Source organism: Megalobrama amblycephala, linkage group LG3 (assembly GCF_018812025.1).
Source record: "Megalobrama amblycephala isolate DHTTF-2021 linkage group LG3, ASM1881202v1, whole genome shotgun sequence".
In the NCBI taxonomy this organism is placed as follows: Eukaryota; Metazoa; Chordata; class Actinopteri; order Cypriniformes; family Xenocyprididae; genus Megalobrama; species Megalobrama amblycephala.
The window spans coordinates 56,092,790-56,117,384 of record NC_063046.1 but is presented as its reverse complement, the minus strand read 5'-3'; the positions used below and the strand labels follow the sequence as shown (position 1 = coordinate 56,117,384).

Below are 24,595 nucleotides of genomic sequence, written 5' to 3'. Positions count from 1 at the left end.
TAGTGTTTCTAAAAGATGGTTAATTAAAAGATGGATTGGTTACAAATTAAACAATTCACTCACTGGAATATGACCGCTTTTGTTCACATAACCACTTTCTGGTTATGTGAACTTGCTGGAGAGCAGGTTTTAGGAAGCACTCAGCTCAGTTAAATTATCAACCAAGTTAAATTATTATTACCATTAAATATGCGACCATCACGGGCAGTGAACCGTTTAAACAACATACTAGTAGAAATGTCATAATTAGTATAAATCAATCAATCAATCAATCAATCAGTCTATCTATCTGAAAACATCTATCGGCAGGGACCAGCATGATCATCTCTGAGTTTAATGTGAATTACACTAGTGAGTTTAAGAGAGCAGTATAAAACTCAGTAATTAATTCTCTTGACTCTTACCTGTCCGACAAAAAGGCATCTTGGGCGTCACTACTACTCGGATTTTCTCCGTCATCAATCTTTCCTCCTTGCATTCACTGTACCAATGTTTACGCTCGTTTTTGTCTTTATCTGTCTCTCTGTCTTCAGAGCTTTTCTGTTTCTTCATCAGTACAGGTACAGATTCTCTTGTTGTCCCTGCTGGTAAAGCAAGATAAATAAGTGTTGTCTAATTTTTGCTCTTCATAACAGTGAACAACACTACGCTACTAGAGTATCTAGAGGGGCAGCAGCCAATGAGCGTGAGAATTCTTTATGATGTATAGTCTTAAACTTGAGGGGGTGACCCGCGCCATACAAACACTGTTTATATAAAACTATGGTAACACTTTACAATAAGGTTTTATTTGTTAACACTGATTAACTACATTAGTTAACATGAACTATCAATGAACAATGCTTCTACAGTATTTATTTATCTTAAGGCTGTGATACACTACACGACTTTTGCTCAGATTTTTGCCCTGATTTGACATCTGGTAGAGTCGGCAATAATTGTTAAATAACATCAGTTATCCACCTGTTTCCGCGGGGCGCTACTGTAAAAAAGAACGTGGGTACAACTTCCGGTGAGGCGGCGGAAGTAGCTTACCAATGGTATTTTGTGTTCTAATTAGCGAAGACGCTAAGTGGTTTTTAGATCATTGTTTACTTTGTAAAGTTGCAAATCTTTATGAGAGATGTCGTTACGGCGCTTAGGGACAACATTTTAGTTTAGAACATTTATTAGTTAATAATATCACAATACAATAAACAGTTTTCGTGCCCTTAATAGCCCTTTACTTTACTGACCTTCCACAAAAGTGCTGCTGCATTCTAACCCTGCAATACATGAACAAGCCGCTGTCTGTTCTTCGCCTGTCACTGATGCTAGCACCAAAGGCTTATGGTGTGATATTTTACTCCTAATGTGTCGTGCGTGCCAGAGCCAGTCGCGTTTCCACAGTCATATATGCGATGCTAAAGGCTTCTTATGTTAACCATTGTGATAATAATTACACACGTTTATGGAAAATATCAAAGACTGCTTGAGGAACGTAGACAATTCTTATATGATTATAATCGTGTATTTATTAGTTAATGTTTTATCCGTCACTTCCCTGTGCCTGTTGATTCCTGGCAAATGCATACAGATTCACACACTCCGGTTAACTTGTTTAACTCATAAATCCTGTTGTTTTCTCATGAGCTCCCTCTGTTGCTCTGGCTGAAATCAGGATAGATAGACGGAGAGATCGCACAAACGTCCTTGCAATCATCGCATAATTTAGAAGAAAATCAATAGAAATGCCCAGAAAAGTGATGTAACCATAGGGTATGTTATCAATATATTTCTAAATGTTTAAGCCTTTGAATTTAAAAGCCTTGTTGGAGTTGTTTTGTGCCTTCTTGTGATCGTAAATAAATGGAAGCAGGCGCAACTGAATAGGTATGCGTTTTCTTTTTATGTCAATATAAATATCAGTTAGATTTAGCATGATCAAGCGGCAACCTCCCCCTTTCTCTCGTGAAGCCAATACGGAAGTAACTTAAACTGCGATTCATCGACTGGCCGCTAGGGACAGGCTCCAAAAGAGAGCAGAATCTCATTGAGTCCCATGTTAAATTGGCCAAGTTTATAGCAGAAAAAAACATGTTTACAAGTTGGTTCAAATTGTGGTTTTGGTCTATACTGCTATTTTTGCCCTTCATGACAACTCTGAGGGGGGTGAATTTTTTTATAACTTATCCGTTTAAATTATATTAAGCCTTAAAGTTCTGCATAATTAAGGGCGTGGTCACTTGAGTGACAGGTATATTGCGCTGCTGTCATGAGCCGTCATGTTACCTCAGCTGCCGCTGAATTTGGCATCTCAGCCGTATTTGTGCTCGATTATTTTATACAATTATAAATATGGCTTGCTGCATAATATTCGAGACTGATGTGTGTCTGTGTAGATGTGCATGCATGGGGAAGAGACACAGAACACACGTTGTTGGATCGTGGCATTGGCTGAAAGTTTTGGTTGTGAGATTTACTGCAATGACAATGGTATAAATGAAGACTATCCCGTCTCATATAGGCTACTGATTGATAATTTATCAATAATGTTATTTATTTAATGATATGATTGCAGAGTTATCGCATTTGACCAGCGGATGTCGCTAGCGTGTCACTGCTTCGCTGCTTTGCGCATGCGTAGATGTTTCTCATTATTACGATAAAGTTTCTCGTTATTATGAGAAACTAAGTCATTATTACGAGAAAGTTTCTCATTATTATGAGATACCAAGTCATTATTACGAGAAACTTTCTCGTTATTATGAGATGTTAAGTCATTATTACGAGAACGTTTCTCATTATGAGATACTAAGTCATTATTACGAGAAAATAAGTCATAATTACGAGATATTTTCTCATTATTCTGACATACTAAGTCATAATTATGAGAAAATTTCTCATTATTATGACTTACAGAATTATATTTTTTTACTCAACTGTGGCGGAAACGGGCTTCCATTGCTTACAGCCGCTAGATGGTGCATGAAATAAATGTAGCCTTTTAGAAAACTCATCATCTGCCGTTTGTTAAGTCCTATGGTTAAGTCCGTTTGCGGTATTCACACAGTGGGGCTAAAGCAGCTCACGTTGCTCTAAGGTCGAAAATGACGGAAATCCTTATAAATACGGAAAAATCACAGAAGAATCCTAAATGGAACTCCACCATGAAGGAAAAATTGCTTCAGCAAGTACTGCAGCCTACTGTTAGCTTTGTCTTGATAGAGTTAGCAAACCACATTCTGAGGTAAATCCTGATTCATTCATTATTATGTTAACATTCTTCATTATCACATTACATTAAATGTATAAACAGCGACTGATAATGGATTATATATTGATGGTAACGACATAGATAAAACTATGCCATTTACCTCTAACTCCTGTTGTATGTTGAGTCCATACTGACCGCGTCTACTCACCCCAGACAGTATCTTCCACTCCTGCGGGTCATATCATCACCTGACCTGCGTTTGTGTCACCTGTCATGCGTCTCCTAGCAACGAGGCACAAACTGTTTTAAAGTCTGGTAGTGTGTGATGCCCAACTTTTCTCTGTAACTGTTTACAAAGTGTATACCTGCTGTTTAAAAAACTGTTCAGATCTTAAAAGTCGTGTAGTGTATTCCAGCCTTTAGTTAATGTTAATCTCAACCTTTACTAAAACATTTTTAGTAAAAAAAAAAGTTATATCTGTTAACATTAATTAATGCACCTTGAATTAACCTGAACATGAACATTTTTATTAACTAACAATAACAAAAATTAATGAATGCTGTAAGAATTTATTGTTCATTTTTAGTTTGTTAGTAAATGTATAACTAATGTTAATAAATGAGACCTTTAAAGTGTTCCCAAAACTATGAGGATTGGGAGGGTTACTTTAAAAATGTATTCCGTTACAGGTACAAATTACTTCATAAAAAAGTATTCAGTAACGTAATCCAAGTACCACAATATGAAAGTAATGTAATCTGGTTACTTTTGGATTACTTCAAGGTCACATGTATTAAAAAGAAAGAAAGAAAGAAAGAGAAATTGGGGGTACTTTACTGTAAATAAAAATGCATTTTTAAATTTAATTTTAATTATTTCTTCTTAATTTCTGCAAGTTTTTAAATTTTACACATTCCATACTTTTGAATGGGTCTCAACAATAAAAATATTTTAAAAATCTGATAAATTATCTATTGCAACATTATTATCGTTGTTGCTGTTTAGAGCTTAAAAATATAAAAGTCACATCAGATCATAACCAACCATAACTGAACAAGCTCGGATCAAACAAAATTTATGTTTATGTTTGTTCTGCTTTAACTTTAATGTTTAGCATTTTGGTTACTTTTAAAAACTAAAACTAAGCAATCAAGTCTCATTTCCACAACTTGGGAATACACATCCCTGACTATATATGAGTACAATATTTAAGTGTGAGTGTACACCATTCAGATGTCTCTTCACAAAACACAATTTATTTCTTAACTTTTAAATATATATATTAGGGCTGTCAATCGATTAAAAATTTTAATCTAATTAATTACATACTCTGTGATTAATCTAAAATAATCGCATACATAATTTTTGTGAAAGTATTAAATATTTCAATTCAAATGAATCAATGCAGGGTTTTTCCTGGGTCAAAAATGGTCTTCGGTGGTGACAGACATGGTCATCCACACAAAAAGTAAAAAGTGCCCTACCCACGTGATCTGCGAGCCCGATACTGACAATAAAGTACCCGTCACTCTCACTGTAATTCTTTATTGCCCTCTTTGCAAAAAAAAAGTGATTTTATAGCTTTGTAAGAGATGCTTTTTTGCTAAACCTGAAAAGTATTAAAAAGTAGCATTTAGAAGTTATATTAACTAAGAATATAATTTTCTACCATATACAATTGAATGCACCTAGCTAACAACAACTTCCTTTGTTCTGGTTTCACCTCACTCCAGTCTAAACTAACTGATTTTATAGGTAGGCCTAATTTACTACACATTGACATTTAAATAACCTGAAAATATTATGGATTATTAAGGCTAATTTTACTAACCACTCTTGCTAAATGGGGTAAGCACAGTTATGTTCTCATTTCAGAGTTGTTCGAGTAAATGATTCATTATAGACCGTGTGGACAGATCAGTTGTTGTCATGATTCATTAAAATGAATCTGTTCAAATGAGTCATTAGGTCGCGAATTGGACATTAGTGGACGTTGACGCGTTGCGTGCGAATCGCGACAGTTATTAGGACATCGCAAAAGATTTGTCAACACAGAAAACACTTCACCACTGGATAGGATTTTCTTTTTGTTTACTGAAAGTGTGGTTTATATCAGCTGCACGTGCAGGGCGCCTGTCAGAGAAGATGAGGTGACGTTCTTTTGAGCACTATTCACACCCAGCGGTTATTCAGGAAAAACATTCTCCGAATGCGCCTCGTGAAACATGGATTCGGTCTTACGAACTTTTAGCATTGTGTCAGTTGATTTAGATTATTATGTGTGAGGTAGAGAGAGTGCAAAGACGGTGCTTACTTTGAAGACAGGGAGAGCTCGCGCACACGAGGGAGGAGCTCTGCCCGTTCTGTCCGTCAGTGCAGCAGTCGTCTCCCTCCTTCATTTTACAGTCGAATGGTGCCTAGAACGGCTCCAGGTTCAAAGGTCAATACGGAATGGATTAATCTGCATTATTTTTTTTAATGCGTTATTTTTTCTCAGATTAATTAATCTCTCTCTCTCTCTCTCTCTCTCTCTATATATATATATATATATATATATATATATATATATATATATATATATATATTAAAAAAAAAAAAAAAAACATTAGGTCTTTATTATATTATTCCAAAGTGTTAACTTCTATGAAGAGCACATAACTCATATATTATAAAGTGCTACAATGTTTTTTATCCACTTCTACTGTATCCACTTCTATACTGCTTTTGTGATTCAACACATTTTGTTTGTTTATTCCAAAAGAACCTTAAAAACCCATTCAAGCTTTTAGATATTTGTTTTATTCAGTTATTTCAGCTGCAGATAAGGATAGACCAGTGTGACCATGATTTTGTGAAAATGTTTATATCACAGGCTGAAACATACTAATTGCTGATGTCTTTAGGTACAGAATCTTTTGGCTTGTTTTCCTGCATAATTAATGGAGAGGAGAGGGACCAGACACACAAAGCCGTCTACAGGTGAAACAGACTGACACACCACTATCAAAGAGCACAGCACACATGTGTAACTAAAAATGCATTTGGTTTTTTTTAGATGATAATGCTATAGATCAATCCTATAGAGAAGTCCTGAATGAATGCATGGCCAGTGGATACTGGGTCATTCTCAGGAAATGGCTCCATTTGTGACTCAAAAATTTCAGGATTTTTAAAAAATCATATAATTTTAAAAGGCAGTGAACTAAATTTTCAAGAATATGAATTCTTAAATATGAATTGAATAAAGCGTTGCAAAGTATGAGTAGTTGTTTATGTTTTTATGACGTGCATTATTTTAGCCCCATTAGTCTGTTAGTTCATATACTCAAAAAAAAAAAAAAAAAATCATATATTTAAATGTATAATGATATCAGAGGAAATTCTGATCATAAGATAAACTCACATCTGTTTAAACTATGTTGTCCAAAAAAATTTTTTTTTTATTTTTTTTTTATGATGTCACTAAATTTGATTTTCCAAAAAATTAAAATAATTCTTTTTTAAACGTAAATAAATGGGTAAATTATTTAATAATGCTTCTTTACAACCCAAATGCATCAGCAGCAGATTTGTTGATATGACAAAACAAATATCTAAAAAAAAATAATAATAATAATAAAATTGCACTACACTCATGCAATGCAAAGTTAAAATATGCAAACAAGATTAGTATCTGGTTAATCATATCAGTAGCAAGTCACTGGGACACAAACAAGACACATTTTACCATTTGAGAGCAACCCAGATACAAAAAACCCAAAGTTTCCTCGCCTCATGGATGTCTTTTTTGCCAGATTTGTCCCTCGTCATGATGATGAGCTGGAGTTGGAGGTCAATGACCCTCTGCTGGTGGAAGTGCAGGATGAAGATTATTGGTATGAGGGATACAACATGAGAACAGGAGCACGAGGGATCTTTCCAGCCTATTACGCCACTGAGGTCTTTAAGGAGCAAGAACTAACTTTAAATGGTAAGAGTTGGAGATTAGGATGACGTCCTGATTCTATTCCCAAAAGATTTCATTTCATAAAATACTGAAATATTATTACAATTCAAAACTGTTTTCTAGCGTAATATATTATAAAATGTAATATCTTTCCTTTGAAGGCAAAGCTGAATTTTCAGCATCATTACTCCAGTCTTCAGTGTCACATGATCCTTCAGAAATCATTCTCATATGCTGATTTGCTGCTGAAGAAATATTTCTTATTGTTGTCAATGTTGAAAACAGTTGTGCTGCTTCATATTTTTGTGGAAAACTTTTTTCAGTATTCTTTGATGAACAGAAATTCAAAAGAACAGCATTTATTTCAAATAGAATTTTTTTTGTAACATTTTAAATGTCTTTACTGTCACCTTTTGAAACAAATCTTATTTACCCCAAACTTTTGAATGGTAGTGTACCGGTTTCTACAAAACTTTGAAGCAACACAACTGTTTTTAACATTAATAATAATAAGAAATGTTTTTGAGCACAGATCAGCATATTAGAATGATTTCTGAAGGATCATGTGACACTGAAGACTGGAGTAATGATGCTGAAAATTCAGCTTTTGACATGTAGTGTTTTCAGATGACTCTACTGTGTTTTAATTACTTAACAATACTAACTGTTTATATGGTCGTTATATCTCTGTCTTGTTCTCATTAGCAAAAAGTACTGAATGGATGGAGAAATATACAATGAAATTCCTTGGCTCGGTTCAAGTATTGAATCATAAAGGCAACGATGTTCTATGTGCAGCTATGCAAAAGGTTTGTACATGATTTACATTCAATTTCACTCTCGCTGTATGTTTTAAATTAAGAAAAAAAAAGCAACTCTGGCAAACTTTGCTATTCTTTTTTTATAATGTTACAACAAACATAACAAACAAACATAGTGATGGAATTAGATGGGTTGAGCATATAGTAAAACATCCTCTAAGGCAGGGGTGTCAAACTCATTTTAGGTTGAGGGCCGGATGGGAAAAAATATAAACGTGCGGGCCGAATTTTTTTTTTTCAAACCTTAGTGAGCTGACAGTTACATTAATATTAACCATAGAAACTACACATTAATTTGCAAGAAAAAACACACTGCTCTTTGAAAACTGTATTTTTTTTTACTGTGAAAAGACTTTATTAGTTTTTTAAAATAATGTTTTATTTAATATTGGTATTTAATTTTATTTAATATATGGTCAATTCCATTTTTTTTTTTTTTTTGGAGCAAATTTGATACCGGTTGCCAATTTATTTTTTTATTTGTTGTTTATTTGTTTTATAACAGGCCAAACTGGCCTTGAACAAAAAATATGTGTAGCCATTTGGTATACAGGCACCACTTCATTTTGAGCATGAGCAGTTGTTTTTGATTTAAATTAGATTGTATAATTTCAAGATTTACAGAAAAAAAAAAAAACAGCATGGTCTGACTTTATAGCTTTGTGAAATTATGCTACATAAGACACCTGCATAAAACAAAAATAGCAGACGGACTGAATGAAAATGCAAATTCACTCTCTAACAGTCGGTGGCGCTTGTGGAACAGCAGCGATATAGTGTTTCCTTGGTTACCGCTGTACACAAAGCAGCGCTGTGCTTATAAAATAGGCTACGAAACCTTTCTGAACACAGTTCCATTCATATAAAATCCAAATCAATATTTATATTTTTCTTCCTATATTTCACAAACAGTGAGCTAAGCCTGGTACAGTATTTGCTCTGCTGGCACGTCTCTTTGTTCTTCTCTTTGCGTACGTATTCAGCATGTGGCTGTGCTAATGTCCTGTTCATAGACTTCGTGATATATCCACACAAACGACAGTTTGGGAAATGATTGCAAAGCTTTTTGTTTGCAAGTCCAGAATAGATATTGGCCAAAATAAAACAAATAACCATTCGGATTTATGGCTGGTGGACCATACATAACTGTTTTTTATTATTGTTCAAATCATCCCCTGGGCCGGATTGGACACCTGTGCTCTAAGGGGATGTTTACATGACAACAATGTACTAAAAATGGAAAAAGTTTTTCCTTCGTGTTTTTTGCATACAGACGACAACGTTGTCAAAGCGATGTCACTTTGTAAAGAAAAACTAGGCACCTATAGACTGAACATGTAATACACATGCGCACGACATCACCGTATCACAAATTTGTGTTTTGTAGTTTACATGCAGACGATAATGGTATAATTTTCAAAAACTTGCACTTTGAAACACGTTTTCAAAAGCTTGCATTTTCAGGTCCCCAAAATGTTGTTGTCATGTAAATAAACGGCAAAACACATTAGAAGTTTTTAGTTGAAAATGGCATCATGTAAACTGACCCTAAATTATGGTATTCAAATCTTCTTTATTAGGGGCATTGACATAACACCGCTTTCAACTAAAAACTAAAAACTTTTTATGCGTTTTGGCCATTCAGTTACACGACAATGGTGTTTTGGGTGCATGAAAACGCAAACTTTTAAAAACGGGCTTGAAAGTGCAAATTTGTGAAACAACGATGTCATGCGCATGAGTATTATTTGTTCAGTCTATAGGCGAGTAGTTTGTCTTTACAAAGTGACATCGCCAACTACTGGCCTGGCAGCATAATACAACATTTTTAGTCGTTTTGCTGATCTGTGTGAACGGGGATCGTTTTGACAATATTGTCGTTGACAACTTTTCCGTTTTTTGTCAATCGTTGTCATGTGAACGTACCTTTAGACTGATAATATTGTTTTATGACTGATTCCAGATTGCGATGAACAGGAGACTGACTGTACATTACAATCCACCGTCATCCTGCATCCTGGAGATAAACGTGAAGGGACTGAAGCTCACGGTGCAGGATGATTTCGACATGGTAAGACCACAAGCAAGAACGTTTGTTTTATGATCGCCTTTAAGCACGTTTTTGAAAAAAATCTCCTTTACATTCTGCTTTTTAAATTTCAAGACTTTCCAAGAAAGTGTAATGAAGAATAATACTGTTTATTTGTTTACTGTTTAGTTGAAATGTACAGTGACAATACCCATGGACTTGGCTAGAAAAGCAAAACCAAACAGATTGAAATGACTTTTAAAATGTTCTACAGTATCTAACAGAAGTGAGTACACCCCTCACATTTTTGTAAATATTTTATTATATCTTTTCATGTGACAATACTGAAGAAATGACACTTTGCTACAATGTAAAGTATTGAGTGTACAGCTTGTATAACAGTGTAAATTTGCTGTCCCCTCAAAATAACTCAACACACAGCCATTAATGTCTAAACCGCTGGCCACAAAAGTGAGTACACCCCTAAGTGAAAATGTCCAAATTTGGCCCAAAGTGTCAATATTTTGTGTGGCCACCATTATTTTCCAGCACTGCCTTAACCCTCTTGGGCATGGAGTTCACCAGAGCTTCACAGGTTGCCACTGGAGTCCTCTTCCACTCCACAGAGCTGGTGGATGTTGAAGACCTTGTGCTCCTCCACCTTCCGTTTGAGGATGCCCCACAGATGCTCAATAGGGTTTAGGTCTGGAGACAGGTTTGGCCAGTCCATCACCTTTACCCTCAGCTTCTTTAGCAAGGCAGTGGTCGTCTTGGAGGTTTGTTTGGGGTCGCTATCATGTTGGAATACTGCCCTGCGGCCCAATCTCCAAAGGGAGGGGATCATGCTTTGCTCATTCATGGTTCCCTCAGTGAACTCTATCTCCCCAGTGCCGGCAGCACTCATGCAGCCCCAGACCATGACACTCCCACCACCATGCTTGACTGTAGGCAAGACACACTTGTCTTTGTACTCCTCACCTGGTTGCCGCCCCACACGCTTGACACCATCTGAACCAAATAAGTTTATCTTGGTTTCATCAGACCACAGGACATGGTTCCAGTTATCCATGTCCGTAGTCTGCTTGTCTTCAGCAAACTGTTTGCGGGCTTTCTTGTGCATCATCTTTAGAAGAGGCTTCCTTCTGGGATGACAGCCATGCAGACCAATTTCATGCAGTGTTCGGCATATGGTCTGAGCACGGACAGGCTGACCCCCCACCCCTTCAACCTCTATAGCAATGCTGGCAGGACTCATACGTCTATTTCCCAAACACAACCTCTGGATATGACGCTGAGCATGTGCACTCAGCTTCTTTGGTCGACCATGGTGAGGCCTGTTCTGAGTAGAACCTGTCCTGTTAAACCGCTGTATGGTCTTGGCCACCGTGCTGCAGGTCAGTTTCAGGGTCTTGGCAATCTTCTTATAGCCTACGCCGTCTTTATGTAGATCCTCAGAGAGTTCTTTGCCATGAGGTGCCATGTTGAACTTCCAGTGACCAGTATGAGAGAGTGAGAGCGATAACACCAAATTTAACACACCTGATCCCCATTCACACCTGAGACCTTGTAACACAAATGCGTCACATGACACTGGGGAGAGAGACAATGGCTAATTGGGCCCAATTTGGACATTTTCACTTAGGGGTGTACTCAGTTTTGTGGCCAGCGGTTTAGACATTAATAGCTGTGTGTTGAGTTATTTTGAGGGGACAGCAAATTTACATTGTTATACAAGCTGTACACTCACTACTTTACATTGTAGCAAAGTGTCATTTTCTTCAGTGTAGTTGAAAAGATATAATAAAATATTTACAAAATTGTAGGGGGTGTACTCACTTCTGTGAGACACTGTATATCTATCTAGTAATTATGAATAACTAGAAAAGACATGGAAATTCACTGGTAAATGAAAGTGTGGGAACCATATAGAGAACTAATATATTTCAGAAAATGTGTAGAGTTATATAGGTTTGTGGACATGCAATATAATCATTTTATAAATGTGTTTCCACAGAGTAGCCAATATAGTCACTTTTTCCATCTGAAAAATGTGTCATTCTGTGGCTACCATCCCAGAAACAAAAAGTAAGTCAATCATTTACCTGCACCCTTCAACTTATTTCGCTGACAATGATGGTTTCCTTATTATATTACATATACACTACCGTTCAAAAGTGCTTTTATTCAGGAAAAAACATACATTTTTGATATTTTTGATCAAAAGCAACAGTAAAAATATTGATAATGTTACAAAAGATTTCTATTTTTAAATAAATGCTGCTCTTTTGAACTTTTTTATTCATCAAAGAATCCTGAATAAAATGTATCAAATTTTCTCAACATTCTGACCAGTAGTTAATGCATTTGTTCTGTGTGTTTTATTTACTAGTCAGTATGTTATCATATGGTTCGCTATCTCGGCAGGTATTTTGGCTTTATTACAAAACACCCTGCTGATGAGAGATTCGCCTGCCATGTCTTTGTGTCTGAGAACTCCACTAAACCCCTTGCAGAGTCTGTGAGGTCAGTTTTATGCTCCTTTATTGTAATGTATTGCCTTCTTCTACGACTCGATTTGTTTAATAGTCAGTATATTCTCTGTCTTCATTCACAGGAAAGCATTCCACTTGTACTATAAAGAGTTTGTGGAGGTCTCATGTCCAACAGAAGACATTTACTTGGAATAATCTCTGATTACAATGAGCTGCACAGCAATGTATATAACAGCTATGCTAAATGAATATATAAGAAATAATAATGTGTATATAATCAAAGACTAATATATCTGACAAAAAGGACCAAACAAGATGAAGAAACTGACGGTTGTAACGTGATGCACACAACTTGATTTTGTGTTGGAATTCGTCAGACTGACGCACAAGAGAAGAACCGAGCGAGAAATTGTATCGTATAAAAGGCTGAAATTATTTTTCAGGATATTGATGATTTTGAATGCTTTGGATGAGTGTTTCCCAGCTAACAGGGAATGTTCTCAGAACTTTGGCTAATGTTCTAGGAAGGTTCTCTCAAAGTTATGAACAAACGTTCTTCCAGTAACATTAATAGAATGTTCGTTCAAAGTTATCTGGTCTTTAATTATGTTCTCAAAATGGCAACATTAGCTATACAAAACTTTTTGTTTTTAAATGTTACTGCTGTTCAGCGAACATTCAAAAATAACATTCCCATGTTCACAAAATGGAATGTTCCCTTAACACAAAAAAAAAAACAACTGGATGATGTTTTGAATGTTCAAAGAATAACGCTTTTATAACTTAATGGGAACGTTAGCAAAAGGTTCTTAGAACGTGTTTTTGTTAGCTGGGTTGCTCTTGCTGCTGCTGCGGTTCTGTTTTTGCTTCAGGCTTAATAGAAAATATTTTTTCATAGCACAAAACACACAGACCATACATTCTGATAAAATACAAGTAACAAATCTGCCATTTCAGCTGTTTGTGATGTCTTGATGTCTGCTGCATTTTACAGGTATACCAGCATAATTCATATTTAAAATCTGCCTGTAAAGTGAAGTTCATAATTGTTCATGGCAAAATAGGGCTTCTTATCCACTTGTTTCCTAGTTAGTCACCAAATAAAATGCATATCAATAAACAGTATATGGCAATTTGATCTTATTAACAGAAGTCATTAACAGTTTGAGAAAATGTTTTAGGAGTTTCAGTATTCTTTTTTGATCATCCACTCATAAATTCAATGGAAATGGTTAACAAAAGTAATAATAAAAGACTACAGTGCCATGGAGTGCCTGTTTAAGCTTGAGTGACTATGAAGGTGATTGACTTTGGAAGAGATATTTTGGCTTGCCTTCAGTTTGAGGCTCCTTTATTGAAACAACTCCTGAGGTATTTCTTGTAAAAGCAAGACCTTATTACATCAAAATGAATTATGTACAAATGATGTGCTCATTAAAGGCTTGTTCAACAAGGCACACTTGTAGATCACTGGTTTTATTTAGATAGGCTACCAATACACCATGAACTACTTCTAAATATATTTAATGAAAATAATACACTATATAATTCCACATAAATATATAAATTTGTTTCACAGATGTTAATATTATTCCTCATTTCTATATTTTATTTGTGTGCGAGCCTGGCCGGCTCAAACACTGTATGTGGTTGATTTTTTTATGTAACTCTCGTCACACTTTCTCCTTCGTGGTCAACTGAAGCCTTGAAACTTTTTTTTTTCTTTCAAGAAAACCAATGCAATATATTTTTGTTCAATTATATATTTTTTTATTATTTAAAATTTTGAGGATATTTTATGATACTATGCAATATGTATAGTTTTTATTAGCTATTTGAAAATACACACTTTTTTTTCTAATTTATTTTTAAATTATTTTGCAATTAAAGCAGTATGTTAAAATAGAGACGAGGCATTTAAAATCCAATTTTTTTTTGAAGGTAGATTAGTGCCATCTAGTGGGAGTAAAAAAAGAAAAACTTATGTAATGCCATGTTGTAACTATATAGTCCTACATAAAGTGGCTTATAAATTCTCTAGTGGTTTTCATACATAAATACTTATTTTTATTAAGTTGTGATTTCGGATTTATACTTAGACATTCTCAAAGACTACTTTTTGTCAAGGTTTAGATTTTTTTTTTTTTAATGAATAAAATAAAAAAAGCAGAAAAAAAAAATCATCCCTAAATCTAATTGACAAACAAAATACAGATGACCAATTTTTCAAAAAGTCCCCAGTGAATTGTGTAAAATTCAATATGATGTCTACCGGTCTATTTCAATAAATATGTTCACTTCAGAAATCTTTATTTTGCCATCACTAATGATTATCATCTAAACATGATGCCACATCTTAACATTTCAACAGACTCTCTGCACATGACAGACCATTTATTGTGACATACAACAGTTATATACAACTCACTGCTCAAGCCAAAATGGTCAATTCCTGAAGAAAAACAAAGACAATATGAAAACATTATTTACATGGTCTTAAACACGAAACCTGAACAATCATTCCCGATTCACAGAAATGGCACATTTTTGCAAATGCAATGGGTTAAAACAGTCTTGGTAAAACATCAATGGTGTTGATCCTAAGAACAGTCTGGGGTTGAATAATTACTGTAAAAAAAGAAGAGAAAAGTTAAATGAATGCACTGGTGAAAAATATAAAACAATATAATAGACTAAAAATCTATTTGAGAAATCTAAAATTCCACATACTTCTCTTTCTTTGGAATCGATGCCTCTTCCAGAATCTCATGTGAACCATCGGCCAAGACTCAGTCTTCTCAATGACTGTAGCGTGAACTTGTACTAAATCACAGCTGAGGACCGAAAGAACATAGATTAGTGATTGTGACAGACAGAGAGAGAGAGAACATAGACATAGATTGTGACAAGTGTAGACATCTGATGTGATCTAAGTGGTTATTACTTCAGTATTCCACAGGGTTTCATAGGGGTAGATTTAAGAGCTTTTAAAGATCTTTTTAAGACTAAGAAAAGAAAATCTAAAGGCCAGTTCACACTGCACCAACAGACGACAGCAGACACTTTGTTGGGTTTTGTCGGATCAGTGTGTTCCCTCTGTCGGCATCTGTTGGAGCTCGCTTTCGCAGATTGAACATGAGCACTTGTCGAGTCGTGGAATGTCTGAGAAGTGATGTACTGTAATCTGGTGATTGTACGTGTTAGTGTGAATTGGCCTTAAGTAATAAAGTGAAGGGAACACAACATGCCAGTTTGTAAACGTCTAGGGAGAAACACAGCGAGTCGTCTTGGTAACGATTCAAAATTTCAGATTACTTTTGAATTCATTTTACCAAAAAATAGCTTAAGGCTTGAATCACTTTGCTCTCAACCACTAGAATAAATGGAAATAACTTTTACTGTACCTTCTGATCACACTGCAAAAAATGTGATGTTCTTGATGTTCTCAGTACCTTTGTCTTGTTTTCCAGCACAAAATGTCTTAAAATCAAGACATTTATTTGAGAAGCAAAATGATATCAGATGTAAAGTCTTGTTTTCTGTGAAATTGATCAAATATCTGCCAATGGGCTCAGAAAAATCAACTTAATTCAAAGATTTCATAGCCCACTGACAGATATTTGTTTTTGTTTAAGGTTTAAACTCTCTTGATTTTGTTCAGTTTATCAGAAAACGAGACTTCATATGTTCATTTTGCATCTCAAGTATGTTTAGATATTTGTAGTGGAAAACAAGACAATAATACTGAGGAAGATCATATTTTTTTGCAGTGCATGGAACATTTAATGCAATGACTGCTATATTTAAGACCTTTTTAAGGCTTTCATTTGTAGAAAGGCAAATTAAGACCCGCAGAAACCCTGTTTCCAGGTTTAATACAACATAAGCTCTACTGACAGCATCTGAAATTGCCACAGAAAACTGACTAATAGAGCGGTTTGTAAAAACAAACAAGAATGTGTCAGCAATTATGTTCAATGCTGGGAAAAAGTGTCAACAGATCTTCAACCAAAACCTATGAATGAATAAAAGTGACCCTTCAAGAAAAAAAAAAAAAAAAAAAAAAAAAAAAAAAACACGCTACCATTCAAAAGTTTAGGCTCAGTAAGATTTGTTAATGTTTTTGGGAAAAAAAAAAAAAAAAAAAAAACGTTTCTCATGCTCACCACGGCTGCATTTATTTGATCTAAAATACAGAAAAAGGAGTAATATTGTGAAATAGTATTACAATCTAATATAACAGTTTTCTATTGTAATATATTTTAAAGCTGCTGTAGGGAGTTTTTAGAAAACCTTGACTTAGCCTGAAAATTTGAACAAGCACAACTCACAGGTCACTCCCCCTTGCTCTCTGCTGCGCTACAGCCCTCCCTCCACAGCTCCTCCCCCATCACAACGGAGCCTGCCGTGAACGCGCAGGCTAGTAAGGCGGATAAACAGTTATGGCACATTCACTGGTACAGACGAAACATCATCAATATGATTTACATTGACTATGGCCTGCCCATACTTTGACTACAAACTTGGTCCTCAAAACATTACGTATTTTGCAATACATGTAATGTAACTATATGACGTTGCACTATTTCTATAAGTAATAAATAGTATGATAATATAGCTAACGGTAACTAACGTTACAGTATGCAAGTAATTATTCTATCGATATGTAATGCTAAATAAGGTTTGCTAGTACATTATTTCAGCAACATGACAAGCCAGTGAATTAGTAGGTTTCAATAGTTGCTTTGCACAGTGCGTGACATTTTATCTGTATGTTATGCGGCTAGAGTTTTGACACCGAGTCAATGGGCTCCGACGAGGAATTCACACCCACAGCGACTTCGAGGAGTCAACGGGCGGGGAGAAGAGGAAGCATCAGGCAGGGGACGGGCAGGCCTGTTTTGAAATGATCTTAGTTGTGTAGTTCTTAAAAAATGAAACAAATCAAGCAGGGATACTTACTCGTCAAGCAGAAATGTGGCTAACTCTGCATCGGTTTTTAATCCTTTCAGGACACGTAGCTCCCTCCACCTCGGAAAAGCCGCTCCGATATTTACCCTCGTTTTATTTCGGGCTCTATCTAATTCTTTCTTTTTGGCTTTTTTATCATCGTCATCTATCTTTTTCCGTTTACCCGTCTTTATTTTGTGAGCAGGTGCCACTCGAGGAATTGGCAGTTTGGATTGTTTGTCCGCCATAAGCAAAGCTGCGGCACACCGGTAATCTTGAATTTTAACGCCTGTATGCGCTGGCGCTGTGCATGAGAGGGGTGAGATCAGCGCGCACGCGAGCTTGATTGACACTGCTAAGACACTCCTCCTGGCTCTGATTGGTTGTTTCTTACCGGGAGCGGTGTATTTCTGCAAATGGCAATAGGACCACTGGGAGGAGCCAGAGGAGCTTGATTTTTTCACAGATTATCTGTCTCATATTCTACTGTCAGGACATAATGACAGGTTTAAAAATTTTTAAAAAATACATTTTTACAAAAGTTACCTACTGCAGCTTTAAAGTGTAATTTATTCCTGTTTCAAAACTGAATTTTCAGCATCATTACTCCAGTGTTCAGTGTCACATGATCCTTCAGAAATCATTATAACATGTTGATTTTTAAATAAAAAAGCCCCAAACTTTTGAACAGTATTTTACTATTTATTAAAGTAATTAATAAATACCCAGTGTCCCTGTGTGAAGTAAGTGTGGTGATTATAAGGACTATATCAGGCAGATTAATCAAAGCATTCAAAAAAGATGAACAACTTGTTCTCAAGCCACTTCTTAGTTATCTTTAAAATTTGGGCTGGAGCATTGTCTTTTAAAAACAAAACAAAACAAAACAAAACAAAACAAACAAAAACCAAACATCTGATCATTCTTCTTTAGATACCAACTTTTCAATTGTGGGAAACAAGCCATTCTGCAATATTCTCCTGAACTCCAAAGCATTAAAGGGTTAGTTCACCCAAAAATGAAAATTATGTCATTAATGACTCACCCTCATGTCATTCCAAACCCGTAAGACCTCCGTTCATCTTCGGAACACAGTTTAAGATATTTTAGATTTAGTCCGAGAGCTTTCTGTGCCTCCATTGAAAATGTATGTACGGTATACTCTCCATGTCCAGAAAGGTAATAAAAACATCTTCAAAGTAGTCCATGTGACATCAGTGGGTTAGTTAGAAGTTTTTGAAGCATCAAAAATACATTTTGGTCCAAAAATAACAAAAACTACGACTTTATTCAGCATTGTCTTCTCTTCTGGGTCTGTTGTCAATCCGCGTTCACGACTCCGCAGTGACGCTGCTGACGTGTTATCCGGTGCACCCGAGCTTCGTTTACAGTCTGAGGGAGACGCACGCTGTAAACAAAACAACCTTCGCAAACATGTCTAAGGATTTCGACACAGAGGAAGACTTGCATTTTTTTGCTCAGCCATATTTATTTGAACCCGAATACACGGACGAAGAACTAAGAGCGATGGAAGAAGCTCCTACACAGCAGCAACCGCTGTCACAAGCAGCGTCACTGCGGAGTCGTGAACGCGGATTGACAACAGACCCGGAAGAGAAGACAATGCCGAATAAAGTCGTAGTTTTTGTTATTTTTGGACCAAAATGTATTTTCGATGCTTCAACAAATTCTAAATAACCCACTGATGTCACATGGACTACTTTGATGATGTTTTTATTACGTTTCTGGACATGGACAGTATACCGTACATACATTTTCAATGGAGGGACACAAAGCTCTCGGACGAAATCTAAAATATCTTAAACTGTGTTCCGAAGATGAACGGAGGTCTTACGGGTTTGGAACAACATGGGGGTGAGTCATTAATGACATGATTTTTTGGGTGAACTAACCCTTTAAATGACTTTTCACAGTGAAGCAGCTCACCAATTCCAGCAGCTAAAAAGGCTCCCCACACAATGACAACTATTCCTCCATGCTTCACTGGTACAGATGCATTTATTATTAGATTTCACACCAGCTTTTCAGACACCACTCTGGAGCCTCAACTCGTGTTTCATTGGGATTTATCATTTCACAAACAACTTCCCATATTCTGCCAAAAACTTCATTCTGTCTTTGATGTTTTTCTGAGACAACAATGGCTTTTTAAGTAGTGCATTTGCTGAATTTTGCTAATTTCCTGACCAATGATTTGTGGTTAAGACAAACAAGCACCTTTTTTTTTTTTTTTTTTTTGCTCAGGATATACACCCACAATCCAAAATAACGTCAGGCCATAAATGTTTACAACTCTGAAAACCAGATGGGTGCAGAGCAGTGTACTTAAGATAAAACTTTATTTCTAGCAAGAATACAATGATTCCTCTACAGACACTCATGCACACTTTTTTTCTTACAAACTGAAAGCAAAACAATTACGTGTGCTAATAATTTACCTTTATATGGTGTATACATTTTTTCTTCTTAGATGATTGACTGTATAAACTTTATATTTGTTTCAAACTAGAAATACATTTTTTATATCTTACCCAAGAAGCGGCTTTCCAATAAGAGTGAAATCATTTCCTCCAACTAATAACACCTGCAAAAAAAAAAAAAAAAAAAAGCATTAGCAGTATGAAAACACCCTTTATCTGAGGCAATTACTATAGAAATATCGTATTCTGTGTTGCATATACGTGCAAGTTAACAAAAACAAAATTAAGGAAGTAAATAATTTAGTTGTAATGGCATTTAGTTTTTCATAAAATGTGTGGGTTTTCAACTGAGAAATACAAGAATGTTTTAGTATGGATTTTATTGCTCAGTTAGTGTAGATTCAAAAAGGACCTATTATGCCCGGTTACTTAGTCTTGATTTTGTTTTTAGGGTCTACTAGAATAGGTTTGTCTAAATAATAATGAATGTTCAACAGAAGACTAATAATGATCTTTACAGTACAAAGTAGTATAAAGAAGCTGTAAAAAATGCAAATCTGTATGATTATCTGAATGCAGTGTATGAACGTATGAGAAAACGTGAAGCCGAGGTCAAACCTTTTCCAGTCTTATCCTGTCGCCACATGCTGCATCAATGTGGTTTTCTATGAGAATCAGGTCTTCGTTGGTCACCTTCCACTGACGGCCAGCAAAATGAACTACAGCAAACAAGCGTCCGTACTCTCCCTTCTCAATCAGGCTCTTTACCTTTTGTACAATCACTGTGAAAATAAGGTGGAAGAGAGACATTCATGAGGAAATAAATGGAAATCACAAAAATGATCCTATTCCAACTTAATCAGGGTACCTGAAATGAAATTAAAGGTGCCATTGAACATTTTTTTACAAGATGTAATATAAGTCTAAGGTGTCCCCTGAATGTGTCTGTGAAGTTTCAGTTCAAAATACCCCATAGATTTTTTTTTTTGTATTAATTTTTTTAACTGCCTATTTTGGGGCATCATCAAATATGTGCCGATTTAGGCTGCGGCCCCTTTAAATACAGTATGAAACGATGGTAACTTTAACCACATTTAACAGTACATTAGCAACATGCTAACGTTAGCAACATGCAATTTACAAATATCACTAAAAATATCATGATATCATGGATCATGTCAGTTATTATTGCTCCATCTGCCATTTTCGCTGGTGTCCTTGCTTGCTTACCTAGTCTGTTGATTCAGCTGTGCACATCCAGACGTTAATACTGGCTGCCCTTGTCTAATGCCTTTTATAATGTTGGGAACATGGGCTGGCATATGCAAATATTGGGGGCTTACACCCCGACTGTTACGTAACAGTCGGTGTTATGTTGAGATTCGCCTGTTCTTCGGAGGTCTTTTAAACAAATGAGATATATATAATAATATTTATAAGGAGGAAACAATGGAGTTTGAGACTCACTGTATGTCATTTCCATGTACTGAACTCTTGTTATTCAACTATGCCGAGGTAAATTCAATTTTCAATTCGATGGCACCTTTAATCATTTTATTCATTAAGGATGCATTAAAATTGATCAAAGGTAACAGTAAAGACATTTAAAATGTTACAAAATATTTCTATTTGAAATAAATGCTGTTCTTTTGAACTTTCTATTCATCAAAGAATCCAGAGAGAAAAAAAAAATGTATACATTAACAGTTCCGTAAGACCTTTGTTCATTTTCGGAACACAAATTAAGATATTTTTGATGAAATCCAAGAGTTTTTTTTTTTTAATCCTCCTTAAAAAACAATGTAATTATCACATTCAAGGGCCAATCAACGTGACTACAGTGGTTCAACCTTAATGTTATTACAAAACGTAAATAACGACTTTATTCAACATTTCTTCTCTCCCATGAGAGTCTACTTATGCTGCTGATGTAGTGAACAATTACGAAGTGGTAATTTCATTGCTTTCTATGGGGGAAAAAAAACTTCATTTCATCAAAAAAATCTTAATTTGTGTTCTGAAGATGAACGAAGGTCTTACAGGTTTGGAACGACATGAGGGTGAGTAATTAATGACAGAATTTTAATTTTTGGGTGAACTAACCCTTTAAGATACATTGAAAGCATCATTATACTTCTGAATATAAATGAGTATAGAGTATGGGGGCGTGACGTCATGAAAAATCGAGTCGGCTGCCAAGCTCTATAGATAATTTTTTGAAAAAGTTAGCAACAAAGTGTTGTGCATCAACAATCACCATATTCAACTATCACTGTTAAGCTCAGACCAACCCACTTGCCTTGATGCTTTTTCCCCTCTTCTTCAGGATCAAGCACTGGTAGTTCAGGCCACGGCGGTCTGGATATTGATGTCGGTGGTACATAGCTGAAAGCACAATTAACTAAGTTATGCCTCCTGATGTCACTGTAGGCCACATACTGTACAACATCATTCAAAACACAACCACACAACACAGGCAAACACAAAAGATACGTAACATGAATTACACTTGAATAAGATACACGTCGACCTGAAGAATATTATACTATTGAACTATTACTATTAAACTACAGTACTATTGAACTTCATCAACAAGTCAATAAAATTACAATAATCTTTGTGGAATGCAGACCAAACCAGAATATTTTGTCAATGAAAAGCTGCCATTAACAGATAACAGTATCATTTAGGATAATATTATAATCTGAAGGCAAAGATTATAATCTTTCCCCACATCAAAATAAGTCAATTTGACAGAAATAGACTACAGTGGGTACTGATGTTACATTTGATCCATAATTTTTAATGCTTCATTTCAAATGGGTCATATTTGACCTGCGGACCCCCAGTTGATTAGGCCTGTGTTATATATTTAGGGACCTAAAAAGACACATGCACACTACAAGATGTTTACCTTGCAGGATAAATGTTGCTCGCTGAGCTTTGAAAACGGGTCAGTGCAGGAACCAAACCACCTGCGAGTTACAGAGACTATTTAGACAGTTATAGAGCTTGAAAACATTGACACAGGATGTAGATACTCACTTTAACCTCAAATGCTGTGTGTGTGTATTTATGTATGTGGATCAAAAAAAACTTCAAATGATCCACTTCAAATGTTGACTACTAAGTTATTTTTAATGTTTTCAAAAGAAGACTCTTACGCTCATCAAGCCTGCATTTATTTGATCAAAAATACAGAAAAAAAAACCCCATAATATTGTGAAATATTATTACAATTTAAAATAATGGTTTTCTATTTTAATATATAATTTATTTCTGTAATGCAAAGCTTAATTTTCATCAGCCATTACTCCTTTTTTCAGGATTCTTTGATGAATAAACTGTCAAAAAGAACAGCATTTATTTCAAATAGAAATATTTTCTAACAATATAAATCTTTACTATCACTTTATCAATTTAACACATCCTTGCTGAAAAAAAATAAATAAAAAATTTCTTCCAAAAAAAAGAGAAAAAAAATACTGACCCCAAACTTCTGAACAGTAGTGTATATTGTTACAAAAGATTTAATTTAAATAAATGCTGCTCTTAACCTTTTAATTCATCAAAGAATCCTGAAAAAAATGATCACGTTATAAAAAAATATTAAGCAGCACAACATTTGTAATAAATCAGCATATTACAATGATTTGTGAAGGATCATGTGACACTTAAGACTGGATTTAATGATGCTGAAAATTCAGCTTTGTGGACATAAATTATATTTTAAAGTATATTATAATAGAAAACCATTATTTTAAATTGTAATAATATTTTACAATATTAAAGTTTTTTTTTTCTGTATTTTTGATAATAAACGCAGGGTTGATGAGTAGAAGAGACTTCTTTCGAAAACATTAAAAATAGTAATGTTTCCAAACTTTTGAATGGTAGTGTGTATATATATATATATATATATATATATATATATATATATATATATATATATATATATATATCATGATTTACATATGATAATAACACTGCATGGTATTTATTTATGCGTGTGTCATTTCAGGAGATTTCAGCTGGGTACCATGCAGTGTTATTACCAGATGCAATTCATACTGTTGTACTTAATTATTGCAGCTGTGTGACATTTTCCTGTATTAATTCTGTAAAATTGCAATTAGCGTTTGAACTCAAGCCTCATAAAAATGTAACAATCCCTTTTAATGTTTTTCCCCCTCACAAAAAAATTGAAACTGACAACGAACTGAAGAAACAACCCTTCACATGGCACATTACATGGACATTAACAACAGCAACAACAAAAAGATGAACGCTAACAGTTTATGTAAATATATAAAGCATACATACGTTGCGGCGTGGCTCGTGATAAATGCGCTCCAGCGGTCCGGAGAAGCCGCAGCATCCCCGCGATACTCTCTCGATTCAAAGTCATCGCCATGGCAAGAAAGTGCCGGAAGCACAATGTGAGGGATGAAAATACCTTCCTCCAAATACATCAGAATGCAAAGGTTCCTAGCTGAACTTTCTTCTTTAGACGTGCTTGACAATCAGATGCGTTTCCGCCACCTACAGGAATGGAGTGTGAAGCGCTTGAAGAAACTATCAGGTGTTTTCAAGTTTATAGCATACTTTGATGTTGTGCTGTTACCTAAAAGAACCCGGCTTGAAATATTGTTTGAAAAATTTCAAATTATCTGTATTCATCTTTCCTTTTTTATATGCAAAACAGTTTTTATTTTCTGA

The 24,595-nt window shown here is 35.2% G+C and overlaps 3 protein-coding genes across 4 annotated transcripts in view; 1 reads left to right on the top strand and 2 right to left on the bottom strand.

Moving 5' to 3' along the window:
• The window catches only part of LOC125265743 (equilibrative nucleoside transporter 2), a 44,066-nt gene extending 42,688 nt beyond the window's left edge, over window positions 1-1,378 (bottom strand). The window contains exons 1-2 of one of the 2 annotated variants that reach the window (XM_048186144.1): window positions 1,236-1,378; window positions 405-584 (exon numbers count right to left, since the gene is read on the bottom strand). In XM_048186144.1, coding sequence (XP_048042101.1) covers window positions 405-552 — 148 coding nt within the window. In that variant the 5' untranslated portion in view covers window positions 553-584; window positions 1,236-1,378. Of the gene's footprint in view, window positions 1-404; window positions 585-1,235 lie in introns of those variants that run through there. The other variant, XM_048186140.1, reaches the window with a different exon arrangement.
• mapk8ip1b (mitogen-activated protein kinase 8 interacting protein 1b) overlaps window positions 1-13,940 on the top strand; it is a 32,428-nt gene extending 18,488 nt beyond the window's left edge. The window contains exons 7-13 of the mRNA XM_048186139.1: window positions 6,101-6,176; window positions 6,992-7,167; window positions 7,849-7,952; window positions 9,928-10,035; window positions 12,008-12,078; window positions 12,418-12,516; window positions 12,608-13,940. Of these exons, the coding sequence (XP_048042096.1) occupies window positions 6,101-6,176; window positions 6,992-7,167; window positions 7,849-7,952; window positions 9,928-10,035; window positions 12,008-12,078; window positions 12,418-12,516; window positions 12,608-12,680 (707 nt within the window). The 3' untranslated portion in view covers window positions 12,681-13,940. The remainder of the gene's footprint in view (window positions 1-6,100; window positions 6,177-6,991; window positions 7,168-7,848; window positions 7,953-9,927; window positions 10,036-12,007; window positions 12,079-12,417; window positions 12,517-12,607) is intronic.
• Window positions 13,941-14,778: 838 nt separating this feature from the next.
• mrpl21 (mitochondrial ribosomal protein L21) lies at window positions 14,779-24,355 on the bottom strand. The gene is made up of 7 exons (XM_048186145.1): window positions 24,200-24,355; window positions 22,791-22,851; window positions 22,176-22,261; window positions 20,495-20,658; window positions 19,988-20,040; window positions 15,216-15,319; window positions 14,779-15,113 (listed from the first exon to the last, which is right to left on the bottom strand). Exons 1-7 carry the CDS (start codon window positions 24,288-24,290, stop codon window positions 15,049-15,051), a joined length of 624 nt encoding a protein of 207 aa, XP_048042102.1. The 5' UTR covers window positions 24,291-24,355; the 3' UTR covers window positions 14,779-15,048.
• Window positions 24,356-24,595: the final 240 nt, after the last annotated feature.